This window comes from Nicotiana sylvestris, chromosome 2, assembly GCF_000393655.2.
Source record: "Nicotiana sylvestris chromosome 2, ASM39365v2, whole genome shotgun sequence".
NCBI classification, from domain to species: Eukaryota; Viridiplantae; Streptophyta; class Magnoliopsida; order Solanales; family Solanaceae; genus Nicotiana; species Nicotiana sylvestris.
In genome coordinates, this window is record NC_091058.1 from 38,530,821 (window position 1) to 38,542,962 (window position 12,142).

Consider the following 12,142-nt stretch of genomic DNA (forward strand, 5'->3'; position numbering starts at 1 on the left):
TCTCGGTATTTTAAGACCTTGAAAAGTGGTATAAATAATTCCTCTACTTGCATATGTAGTCCGTATAATTTTTCGGAAGGTTTTCATATGAAAAATGGATTAAATTGTGAATTAGAGCTTTAAAACTCAATTGAGTTGACTTCAGTCAATATTTTAAGCAAACGAACCCGGATCTGACTTTTGACATTCCAATAGTTCCGTATCATGATTTGAGACTTGGTCATATGTCCGAAATCGAATTTGGAGGTCCCTAGATCAAATTATCGACATTTAACGGAATCTAGAAATCTAAGGCTAAAGATTTCTTAAGTTTGACCGGAGATTTGACTTTTGAGCAAACGACCCCGGATTATATTTTTTATTATTCCAATGGCTTCGTATGGTGATTTCGGACTTAGGCGCATGTTCGGATTTGTATTTGGAAGTCTGTAGGATAATTTGGTGCATTTTGGCAAAAGTTGGAAAATAGAAGATTTTTGGAAAGTTTGATTGAGGGTTGACATTTTGATATCGGGGTCGGAATGTAGTTCTGAAAATTTTATAGCTTTGTTATGTCATTTATGACTGGTATGCAAAATTTGAGGTCAATCGGACTTGATTTGATAGGTTTCGGCAACGAATATAGAAGTTGGAAGTTCTTAGTTTCATTAAGCTTGAATTGGGGTGTGATTCACGGTTTTAGCATTGTTTGATGTAATTTGAGGCATCGACTAAGTTTGTGTCATATTATGGGACTTGTTAGTATACTTTGTTGGGGTCCCATGAGGCTTGGATACATTTTGGAAGCGTTTTTGGAAGATTTTGGCGTTTTGAGCATAAGCATGTAACGATCCAAAGGTCCACTTTTAGTTATAGAGATCGAAATTTGATTTAGTCCGTCCTGTATGACTGTTAAACCGCGTATTTGATTGAAAACTGTTTGATATCATTGTGTTTTGGAAAGTATTATCATGTTTTGGGCTGAATGCCATATTTGGGCCCTGTGTCAACTATTTTGGACCCTTAGGGAATTTTTACTACTATTCCTCACTGTTTGGACTTCATATTTGTACTCAGTCATGTTGTATTCTACTGTTTTCATAACTCAGCCATATTTACTCTATTTTGATATTTTAAATGATATTTTAGGCTGAGCATCATGTTTTATTGTTGCCCGAGTGGCATGAGAGATTTCTGACTGAGTGAGGCTGAGGGACTATGTTGTGAGGATATTATGGGATCGGGCTGCGCGCCGCAGCAGTGTTATACTGATTCATGATTTTGAGGTCGAGGGCCTGATTTGTTACGCCACGAGGTGACTTGTTGATATGAGGTCGAGAGCCTATTTGATTATGCCACGAGATGGCTTGTTATTGCGCTTGGGCAGTAAGGGGCCCCTCTAGGAGTCTGTATACCTCCAGTGAGTGCGGGTACCCAGTGTGAGTGATATGATGTAGCCCGAGGGGCTGTTGTTGTTTCATATTGTTGCCTGAGGGGCTGTTCTTGATCCATGTTTTGCCCGAGGGGCGGTTCTTGATTCATGTTATGCCCGAGGGGCTGATTACGAGTGATTGTGAGGTATCTCGAGGGGCTGGTTTTGTTGATATTATGCCGGAGGGACGGTTTATGGTACATGTTTTGCCCGAGGGGCTGTTTACATTTCTATCATTTTTACTCATTGTTTTATCACTCGTTTAAAACTATTGAAAGTTGTTTTAAAAGGTTTTACTGGAACTGAGCTTGATTTATGAAGTAAATAGTTTCTGTACTATTTTTGAGAAATATACGGTATTTGTTGTAGTGCTATGACGTGAAATTATGTGTTTTCTTACTACTCATCTTTCATTTACTTTTATTACTTACTGAGTTGGCGTACTCACAATACTCCATACACCTTTTGTGCAGATTCAGGTATTTCTAAACCCGGTAGCGGGTGTTGATTGCTCAGTGGCAGAGTCATCGGAGTTAGCAAGGTAGCTGTATGACGTTCGCAGCCTTGCTCTTCTCCCTCTTGTTTCCTAAGACTATTTTTAGTTTATTTCAGACTCTTCATTGTATTCAGACCTTAGTAGATGCTCGTGACTTGTGACACCCCGATGTCGGGCTGTATCTATTTACGCACTTATTCTATTTTGCTAAATTTGTACTTGTTGGGGATTTATTCTTATAAATGACTTAAATTGACTTATTAAATTGTTAAAAATAAATTTTGGAATTGTGTCGGCTAGCCTTGTCTTCACGAGAGGCGTCATCACGACGGGGTCCGGTTTGGGGTCGTAACACTTACTCATATGGTAAACTTTTTAGTGTATGCACTCAGGAAGGTTTAGCTCTGTGTAATGAGATTAAGCTAAACCAGCAAATTAAGAAATATCGTCTCACTGAAAGACAACAATTAGGCAAATTCTGTGAACAATTCACCGTTAACATACCTTCTAATAGGAATAAATCCCATAAGAAAAAGGATTTCAAGAGGAAAAAGGGTTCGCCTGAAAAATGTTTGAAACATTATGAACGAACCCAGAAAAGAAAGGCTTTTTATAAAGCCAAAAAGGGTTATATCAAATAAAAAAACCTCAGGCATGCTACAAATGTGGACGTATAGGCCATTATGCAAAAGATTGCAAGGTTAAAGATAAAATCAAAGACCTTGATTTAGATGATAGTATCAAAGAATCGTTATATAAGATTCTTTTGAACTCTTCACCAGAAATATCTGACACGGATGAAAATGATTCATCACAAGTGAAGATTTACGAGTCCTTCAGGAAGAGAACTATATTTCATCTTCTGAAGATGAGCAAGAGTTCTGTGATAAGGGACAATGCTCAAATCATTGTTGTAATACTAACGATGATCTTTTTAATATTTACTCCCAATTTTCAGACTTAAATATTAATGTCTTAACCAATGACAGCATGATAGAGCTACTAAGGGTTATTAAGGACCCTGAATTAAGATCCCAAATTATTGATAAACTTCCTACGAGCTCAGAAGTAGGAACAGAGGTGGAAGAAATTCCATCTCAAAAGGACCTTACACCATGTCTAAAATCAGAAAGATGGTCAAAAATATGTCACAACCTGAAAGGATGGCTACTGTCCAAGATTTTAGTACTGAGATAAATTATCTCAAGAAAGAAATCTCGGAACTAAAGGCTTCAAATGTAGCCTTAGATGAAAGAATTTTCAAATTAGAAAATTCTGATAAAATCTCAGTATCAAGATTACTGAAACAAATACTGTCACAAGTTCTACGGAAGAAGATACTGCTAATACTTTACTAGCAGCCATGGATTTTTCTGAAGATGAAATTTTGCAGAAAATTCAATATTTTAACACTCAAAAGTTTTTAATAAAATATCTCTTTCGATCGATTACAATTTCAAAAAAGAGTTTGTTGTTTTATTTGATAGTGGAGCAGATTTGAGTTGTGTAAAAGAAGGGGTAATACCCTCAAGATATTTTCATAAAACTACTCACCATTTAAAGAATGCTAGCAGTGGTCCAATGGGTATTTCATATAAATTACCTAAAGATTAGATTTTCCCACAAAATATTTGTATACCAGAAAGTTTTGTTTTGGTAAAAGATATTGACCGTGATGTAATACTAGGTGTCCCATTTTTCCACAAATTGATGCCTTTTTCACACTGGGATACAAAAAGTTTTACTGGTATCTATAACGGTAGTAGTATTACTTTTGAGTTTATAACTCAACCAATCCAAATATTTCTAAATGAAATTATTTCTGATAAAATTTCTTCAAAAGTCAATCAAATTGAATTTTTGAAAAATGAGATTTGTTCCATTACTATTGAACAGGATTTAAAAAATCCTAAATTGGTAGAAAAAATTAATTTTCTTAAAAACCACTTTTCTGCTTTTATCTGTGGTGACCATCCAAATCAATTTTGGAGTAGGAAAAAGCAGATCATAAGTCTTACTTATGAAGAAGACTTTTCTGAGGATAATATCCCAACCAAGGCTCGGCCTTGTTAGATGAACTCAGATTATTTGGAGTTAAGCAAAAAAGAAATTGATTCCTTACAGCAAAAGGGTTTGATTAGACCCTCAAAGTCCAAATGGTCTTATACTTCTTTTTATGTTAATAAGCATGCTGAACAGGAACGAGGAGTTCCTAGATTAGTTATAAATTACAAGCCCCTTAATAAGGTGTTAAAATGGATCAGATATCCTATTCCTAATAAAAAGGATTTATTGGACAGACATCATGATGCCATTATATTTTCAAAATTTGATTTAAAATCAAGTTATTGGCAAATTCAGATATCTGAATCAGATAGGTATAAAACTGCTTTCAATTTTCCAATGGGTCAGTATGATTGGAATGTGATGCCCTTTGGTTTGAAAAATGCACCTTCCGAATTTCAAAAAATTATGAATGATATTTTTCTTCCTTATACGGATTTCATAATTGTTTATATTAATGATATCTTAGTATTTTCAAAAAATATTGAGTCTCATTTTAAACATCTAGATTTGTTTAGAAAAATTATTATTCAAAATGGTTTAGTCATATCCAAACCAAAAATGATGATTTTCCAAAATACTGTTAGATTTTTGGCTCATAATATTGAAAAGGATAGGATTATTCCCATTAATAGGAGTATTGAATTTGCTTCGAAATTCCCTGATATTATTACTGATAAGACCCAGCTTCAACGATTTCTAAGAAGCTTGAATTATATTTCTCCTTTTATAAAGGATCTTGATAAGGACATTGCTCTTCTTTATGATAGATTGAAGAAGAACCCAAAGGCTTGGACTGACAGTCATACTGAATCAGTGAAGAGAATAAAGCAAAAGGTTAATAACCTTCCTTGCTTGACTCTCGCTATCCCACTTGGACAAAGGTTGTGGAAACTGATGCCTCTGATATTGGTTATGGTAGGATATTGAAACAATGTTCTCCATTAGATAAACAAGAATATCTTGTTCAATTTTATTATGAAAAATGGAATGAATCCCATAAGAATTATGTGACTATAGCTAAAGAAATTCTTGCTATTGTTAAATGTGTTATGAAATTCCAAACTGATTTATACAATCAGAAATTTTTGATTAAAACTGATTGTCAAGTTGCAAAGTTTATCTTTGATAAAGATTTTAAACATGATGTTTCCAAACAAATGTTTTCAAGGTGGCAAACTTTATTAGCCCCTTTTGATTTCGAAATAATATACAAAAAAAGGTCTAATAATACCCTTCCTGATTTTCTCACTAGAGAATATTTGAACTAATAGTTCTTTCTTTGGCTTTACAGACTATGAGACCTACATACAGACCTCCTCGAGGTCGAGGAAGAGAAAGGGCATCTACCGATGGTAGAGGGAATAATATTCTCGCCCAAATTAGAAATCAAAGGCTAATAGCCGCTAATATAGCAGGAGGTAATACCAATCACCCTTTAGACAAGGAATTCATGGATTTTATACAATCCATAAAAGATGAAGGTACATCTTCTAATGTACCAACCTACTCTTCAGTCATATCAGAGGATAGTAATGAGAATCTTGAGGTTTATAACCAAAAGGACACAAAAGAGTTAATAATTCTTTTGGAACAATCCGACCTTAAATGGAAGGATAATCCGTGGCAATTAATGGCCAGATATTTTGATACAGCGTCATACGCTACACCTGCTTATAAATACAGGATGCATTATGAGGTTATACTCTCGACAACAAGATCTGCTGAAATTCAGCACTTTTATCCTGCGAATACCAGAAAAATTATAGTTTTTCAAAGATTATTATTAAGAAGGTAATACCTTCAGATGAATGGGGTATCAGTACCCTCAAGGATCGAGAATACACTCATCCTGACCAAAAAGTATCAGTCAAATTTAATTATTGGGATTATGTAGAAAGTTTTAATAAAACTTTTCTTTATGAGAATCCTAATAGGAAACATTCTTGGTTCATTAAACTTTGTTCTAATATGAATAGACAACAGATCCCTAATTGGTTCTTCAAATGGTGGAAATTATACGGTCCGTCATTAGAAATACTTCCTCCCTTATTTAAGAGTTTATATACTCAATGGGTAGACATATCTCCCAAAATTATTTCTCTACAAAAAGATAATATATTTTATGATGGCATTGTTGCCATGTATTTTTTCATAAAATTCTCTATCCCTTGGATAATGAAATGGGATGTGCAAATTGATTATACCACCGAAGGAATTCCTTGTCTTCACAAAAAATTTTATAATAAATTCTGGAGTAAGTTACTCCAATCAAATCAGCAAGGGAAATTATTTGGTGAAGATTTAATCCAACAAATTCAGGCTAAATTAGAAGCCTATGTTCAACAAGGAAGAACAAAAGTTGCAGGGGATAAATTAAGTCCCTTTGAAATGGTTACTAGACGACTTCAAATGAAGAAAGAGGTAGTTTCAAAAGGAGAAATTCTTGCATCATATTTTGAAGAAGTCAAGAAAGATTTAGCAAGGAATTTTGGAACACAAATCAGCGACGATATATTGATGACCTCTATCGGTGAAACTTCAGATGAAGAAGGTTGTGCAGCAGGAGAAGCTCAAAGCAGCCCAAGCACAGAAATTAACATTGACGAAATTGAAGATTTCCTTGCAAAGTTGAAGGAGACTGCAGAAGAATCTTCTGCGAAAAAAGACGACAAAGGAAAAGCCAAGGCATGAAGGCCCCATAACATAAATTATTGGGGTAATAAAGACAACTTTAATAAAGTCACGGGCCCATCCATTATTGAAGGTAATCCTACTTTTATAAAGTAGTTGTCCGGTTGTAATTATATAGAATTTTCTATTTATCTTGTCGGTCATCATTGTAATTATTTTGTCAACCAACTTACTGTTTTAGTTTTGTTTGTTTTTATAAGGATCCATTATATAAGGATCTTCATTTTCTTTAGAGAGGGGAGCATTAGCAAAAGTTTTAGAAAATGCTCTGACTTCTCTCTAGTTTCTCTCTCTTGTAAAAAACTCTCTCCCTTGTAATATTTCGAATTCTGATATAAAATCAAAAGGTCACTTGGCCACAAACAGGCGGTCTCTGGTACTATTCTACTCCCTCCCTCTTCAATATTTGCAGTATTGTTAGCCTAAATGATATGCTAAACAGGTTAGTGTTAAACTTAGTATTCGAATATTTTTACTAAGCATGTTTTTGTAGCTAGGAGTTTACAGTGTCACCCCGATGAGGTTATGGGTTAAGAACTGTATAGACCAGGCAGTTACCAATTTCAACAGTAAATCTTGATTAGGCCAACCTAACCGGTGGTGTTAGTTGGACCCGTTTAGGCAAGTGGCCGTTGAAGGGTTGTGAGGAACACCGTGGTTTAAGGTTTACCTAGAAGTTAGTAGCTAGCTAGGGCTGAAGTTCTTGTAATTCATTTCCTGAGCCTCATTCGGAAGCGATCCCGTACCCCCTTAGTATATATATATAAATATATAATACTTTTTTTTTACTTTTTAAATCTCCTTTATAAAAATTCTACTTCCGTCGCCGCATATAAGTGCTCCATATTGTCCCTTGGTCTTAAAACACGAGAAATAATGTAGCATAAAATAGACAAATTCTTTATATTTGAACGACAATGATATATAGGATCAGACATTTCACTATTGGTTCCTATACTGTATTAATTTCGAAAAAGAAAATATATATGTGCCTATTTCGTTTCTCGTGATGCACATTGTTTTCGTCACTGTCAATGAATTACTTGATATTTTGACTAAACATAAAGTGTACTGTGTTAAATAGAGTATGATTTTGCCTTACGGTTGGGGTGGCATGGCCTTGTGTATATCTAATCCCAAAAGAATACAAAAACAGGAGGAGACCCCACATCTTGACCTTCACAACATCGGTGAATGGACACCCATTACCAACAGTCGGGGTTTACTTCTTGTAAAGAGTTAACCTCCTTTACAGAGCTGCAACGAAGATAACAATAAACATGTCAATTGATACGAACACTTAGGGGATTCAGTTTTGTATACGGGTAAACTCGGGGTTAGCACACACTCCGAGTTCTCGCTAAGACAAAAACAACAACAACAACTATCCAGTAAAATCCTACATAGTGGAGTCTGGGGAAGGTAATGTGTACGCAGATCTTACCCTTGCCCCGATAGGGGCCGAGAGGCTGTTTCCGATAGACCATCGGCTCAGAAAGACAAAAATAAAGTAAAAAAAAACAAGAGGAGAGAATTCATTAGTAACTCCAATAGAAATCGTAATAGTAACATACATAAAATCGAAAACTGAACGACATGCAATAACAGTAACCATAATCTAAGGCCCGGGGCTAAGACAAACAACAAGAATAGTGTGGGTCCAACATAAACTGCAAGCCATCTAAGACCAACCCTAATCCAACCCCGCCTCACCCCCGAATGAAGTAAGGAAAGCTTTACTACCCCTATCCTACAACCCTAATGCTTGAGCTCCAGGCCTTCCTATCAAGGGCCATGTCCTCGAAAATGTGTCGTGCCATGTCCTTCCTGATTACCTCTCCCCAATACTTCTTAGGTCTCCCTTTACCTCTTCTCGTACCCACCATGGCCAACCGCTCACACCTCCTCACCGGTGCTTCGAGGCTTCTCCTCTGCACGTGCCCGAACCATGTAAGCCTCACTTCTCGCATCTTGTCATCCACAGGGGCGACGCCCACCTTCTTCCGAGTATCTTCATTCCTAATCTTGTCTATCCTAGTGTGCCCGCACATCCACCTCAGTATCCGCATCTATGCTACTTTTATCCTCTGGATATGGGAGTTCTTAACCGGCCAACACTCTATTCCATACAACATGGTCGGTCTAACTACAACTCTATAATACTTACCTTTGAGTATCGGTGGCACTTTCTTGTCTCACAAGACTCCAGATGCAAGCCTTCATTTCATCCAACCCGCCCTTATGCGGTGAGTGACGTCCTCGTTGATCTCTCCGTCCCCCTGAATCATCGACCCAAGGTACTTGAAGTTATCTCTCTTGGGGATGACCTGTGGCCCAAGCCTCACGTCCCAGCCTACATCCCTTGACTCAGCGCTAAACTTGCATTCCAGGTACTCTGTCTTAGACCTGCTCAATTTGAAACTCTTAGACTCGAGAGTCTGTCTCCAAACCTCCAATCTCTCGTTAACACCGGCCCTCGTCTCATCAATTAGAACTATGTCGTCAGTAAATAACATACACCATGGCACCTCCCCTTGAATATGGTATGTCAAAGCATCCATCACCAAGGCAAATAAGAACGGGCTAAGCGCTGAGCCTTGGTGTAATCCCATAACAACCGGAAAATGCTCTGAGTCGCCTCCCACCGTCCTAACCTTAGTCTTAGCTCCATCATATATGTCATTGATTGCTCGTATGTAGGCTACCGGCACGCCCTTCACCTCAAGACATCTCCAGAGCACCTCCCTAGGAACCTTATCATACGCTTTCTCCAAGTCAATAAACACCATGTGCAGATCCTTCTTCTTATCCCTCTACTGTTCCACCAACCTCCTAATAAGGTGGATAGCTTCCGTAGTGGAGCGGCCCGGTATGAACCCAAACTGATTGTCGGATATAGACGTCGTCTTCCTCACCCTCACCTCCACCACCCTCTCCCAGACTTTCATGGTATGGCTAAGTAACTTGATACCCCTATAATTGTTACAATACTGGATATCACCTTTGTTCTTGTACAACGGTACCACTGTACTCGACCTCCATTACTTCGGCATCCTCTTCGTCCTAAAAATTACATTGAATAACCCAGTCAGCCATTCCAATCCTGCTCTACCCACACACTTCCAAAACTCAACCGGAATTTCATATGGCCTGGTCGCTCTACCTCTACTCATCTTACGCAACGCCCCACGACCTCTTCCACCTTAATGCGCCTGCAATAGCTAAAATCTCGGGGACTCTTCGAATTCCCCAAGTCCCCTAGCACTATATCCCGGTCCCCCTCCTCATTCAAAAGATCGTAAAAGTACGTCCGCCATCTCTGCTTAATATGGGACTCTCCCATCAATACTCTACCATCCTCGTCTTTGATGCACCTTACTTGGTCCAGATCCTGGGCCTTCCTATCCCTCACTTTAGCCAGCCGAAACAACTTCCTTTCCCCGCCTTTCTCCCCTAATTCCTCGTATAGATTTCTAAACGCTGCATTCTTAGCCTCCGTAACCGCCAGCTTTGCCTCCTTCCTAGCCACTTTGTGCCTCTCTCTATTCGCACTCCTCTCCTCCTCGCTTGTGCTCCCTGCTAACTTCGCGTACGCTACCTTCTTCACCTCTACTTTACCTTGGACTGTGTCATTCCACCACCAATCTCCTTGGTGCCTGCCAGAAAAACCCTTCGATACACCTAGCACCTCTCTCGACGCCTCCATCACATAGTTCGCCGTCGTCGACCACATAGTGCTTGCGTCCACTACTCCTCTAAGCTCCCATAGCGGATAACCTTGCCTCCAACTCCTGGGCTTTATCCTTGGTTAAAGCTCCCCATCTAATCCTCGGTCGGCCACGAGCATACCTCTTCTTCCTCTTCATCATAATGCCGATTTCCATCACTAAGAGCCTATGCTGAGTCGCGAGGGTCTCTCCCGGGATAACCTTGCAATCCTTGCACAACCCTCTATCACACCTTTTGAGGAGAAGGTAATCGATCTGAGTCTTCACCGCCGAACTCCGAAAAGTGACCAGATGCTCCTCCCTCTTCAGAAAAGTCGAGTTCGCAATCACCAACTCGAAAGCCTTAGCGAAGTCTAACAGCGAAGTACCTCATCCTTTCTTATCCCCAAAGCCAAAGCCACCATGCACCTCGCCATAACTACCAGCAGCCTCCCCAATATGGCCATTAAAATCCCCTCCAATAAATAACCTTTCAGTAGGTGGAATACTATGCACAATCTCGTCCAAGCCCTCCCAAAAGCGCCTCTTAACCTCCTCATTCAAGCCCGCTTGCGGTGCGTAAACGCTAACGACATTGAGGGTGCACTCACCGATCACCAACTTAATAAACATCAGCCTATCATTCACTCGCCTAACCTCAACCACAGACTCTCTAAGATCCCTATCCACCAAGATACCCACTCTATTCTTACCCCTCACGACTCCAGAGTACCACAACTTATACCCATCTGCATTTCTCGCCTTCGTCCCTGCCCACCTAGTCTCCTGGACACAAGCTATATTAATCTTTCTCTTCTGGAGAATCTTTGCCAACTCAATAGACTTACCCGTCAGCGTCCTTATGTTCCACGACCCAATCCTCAATCTACAAGCTCCCTTTTTCCCCTTACCCTCCTTTCCTCTCGTCCCAACCCCTGACCCCCTCCCCACCCCCTACTCAACCCCGGTACCCCTCGAGGACATGACCTTACTCTACCATCCCACACCACAGCCACTATACCTACGACAAACTCCGAAAAACACTAACACGGACCCAAACTAGAAAATAACCGGTTGCAACTACAAGTATTCTAATAATATGCTTAAAGTGATGCTAACTAAATAACCAAAAATTAACTAACATAGAGAAATATACAAGAAAACGGGAGGTACCAACTCCTGATGGAAAGAACCTGGAAATATGACTTGACTGGTGATGCTCCGTTCTACTCGCCCGTATGCCTTGCACTTGCCTGGGCAGCCGCAGCAATTCCCGCGAATATAACCTGGGTGCTTTGGAACCCGATGTCCAGCCCTTTGTGAATGCCAAATGGCCTGCTCTGCTTTGCCCGTGCACCTCCCACCCGTCACCAAACAGCCACCAAAAGTGCTACCTGAAACATACACAACACACCACGGGACCAAGAAAAGGAGGGGACTGTCACCGAAACGGTCGCCAGAAAGCAGTGCCGGTCCGAGAAACAATGGTACGACGAGGAAAGGTTTGACGAAAGGGAAACCTATAGGGGGTGGTCTGGTTGGGTCGGAAAAGCAGAAGGAAGATGAGACGGCGCCGGTGGGTCGACGGTCGCCGGCCTAGCTGCTGCTAGGGTTAAAAGAAAGAGGAAGAAAGAGAGGGACGCGGGGAGAGAGAAAGGAGAAAGAAAGGAGAGAGAAAGAGAGGGACGCAGGGAGAGAGAGAAAGGAGACGAGTACTTACCTGGACGAGTGTCGGCGGTGCTCTGAGTTTGCCGGTGGATTTTTCGGAGA

The 12,142-nt window shown here is 39.7% G+C and overlaps 1 protein-coding gene across 1 annotated transcript; it reads right to left on the reverse strand.

Annotated features, from left to right (window-relative positions):
• Nucleotides 1-9,662: 9,662 nt before the first annotated feature.
• LOC104235760 (uncharacterized) lies at nucleotides 9,663-10,398 on the reverse strand. The gene is made up of 2 exons (XM_070165381.1): nucleotides 9,844-10,398; nucleotides 9,663-9,728 (listed from the first exon to the last, which is right to left on the reverse strand). The coding sequence occupies exons 1-2, from the start codon at nucleotides 10,396-10,398 to the stop codon at nucleotides 9,663-9,665; spliced, it is 621 nt and encodes a 206-aa protein (XP_070021482.1).
• Between the last annotated feature and the right edge of the window lie 1,744 nt (nucleotides 10,399-12,142).

Bases quoted from the DNA above. Each gene is read 5' to 3' on its own strand.
- LOC104235760 (XM_070165381.1), bottom strand. From the start codon at position 10,398: ATGTGGTCGACGACGGCGAACTATGTGATGGAGGCGTCGAGAGAGGTG. The intron at 9,729-9,843 runs GTAAGATGAGTA...TGTAATTTTTAG, and splicing joins AAGAGGTCGTGGGGCGTTGC to GACGAAGAGGATGCCGAAGT.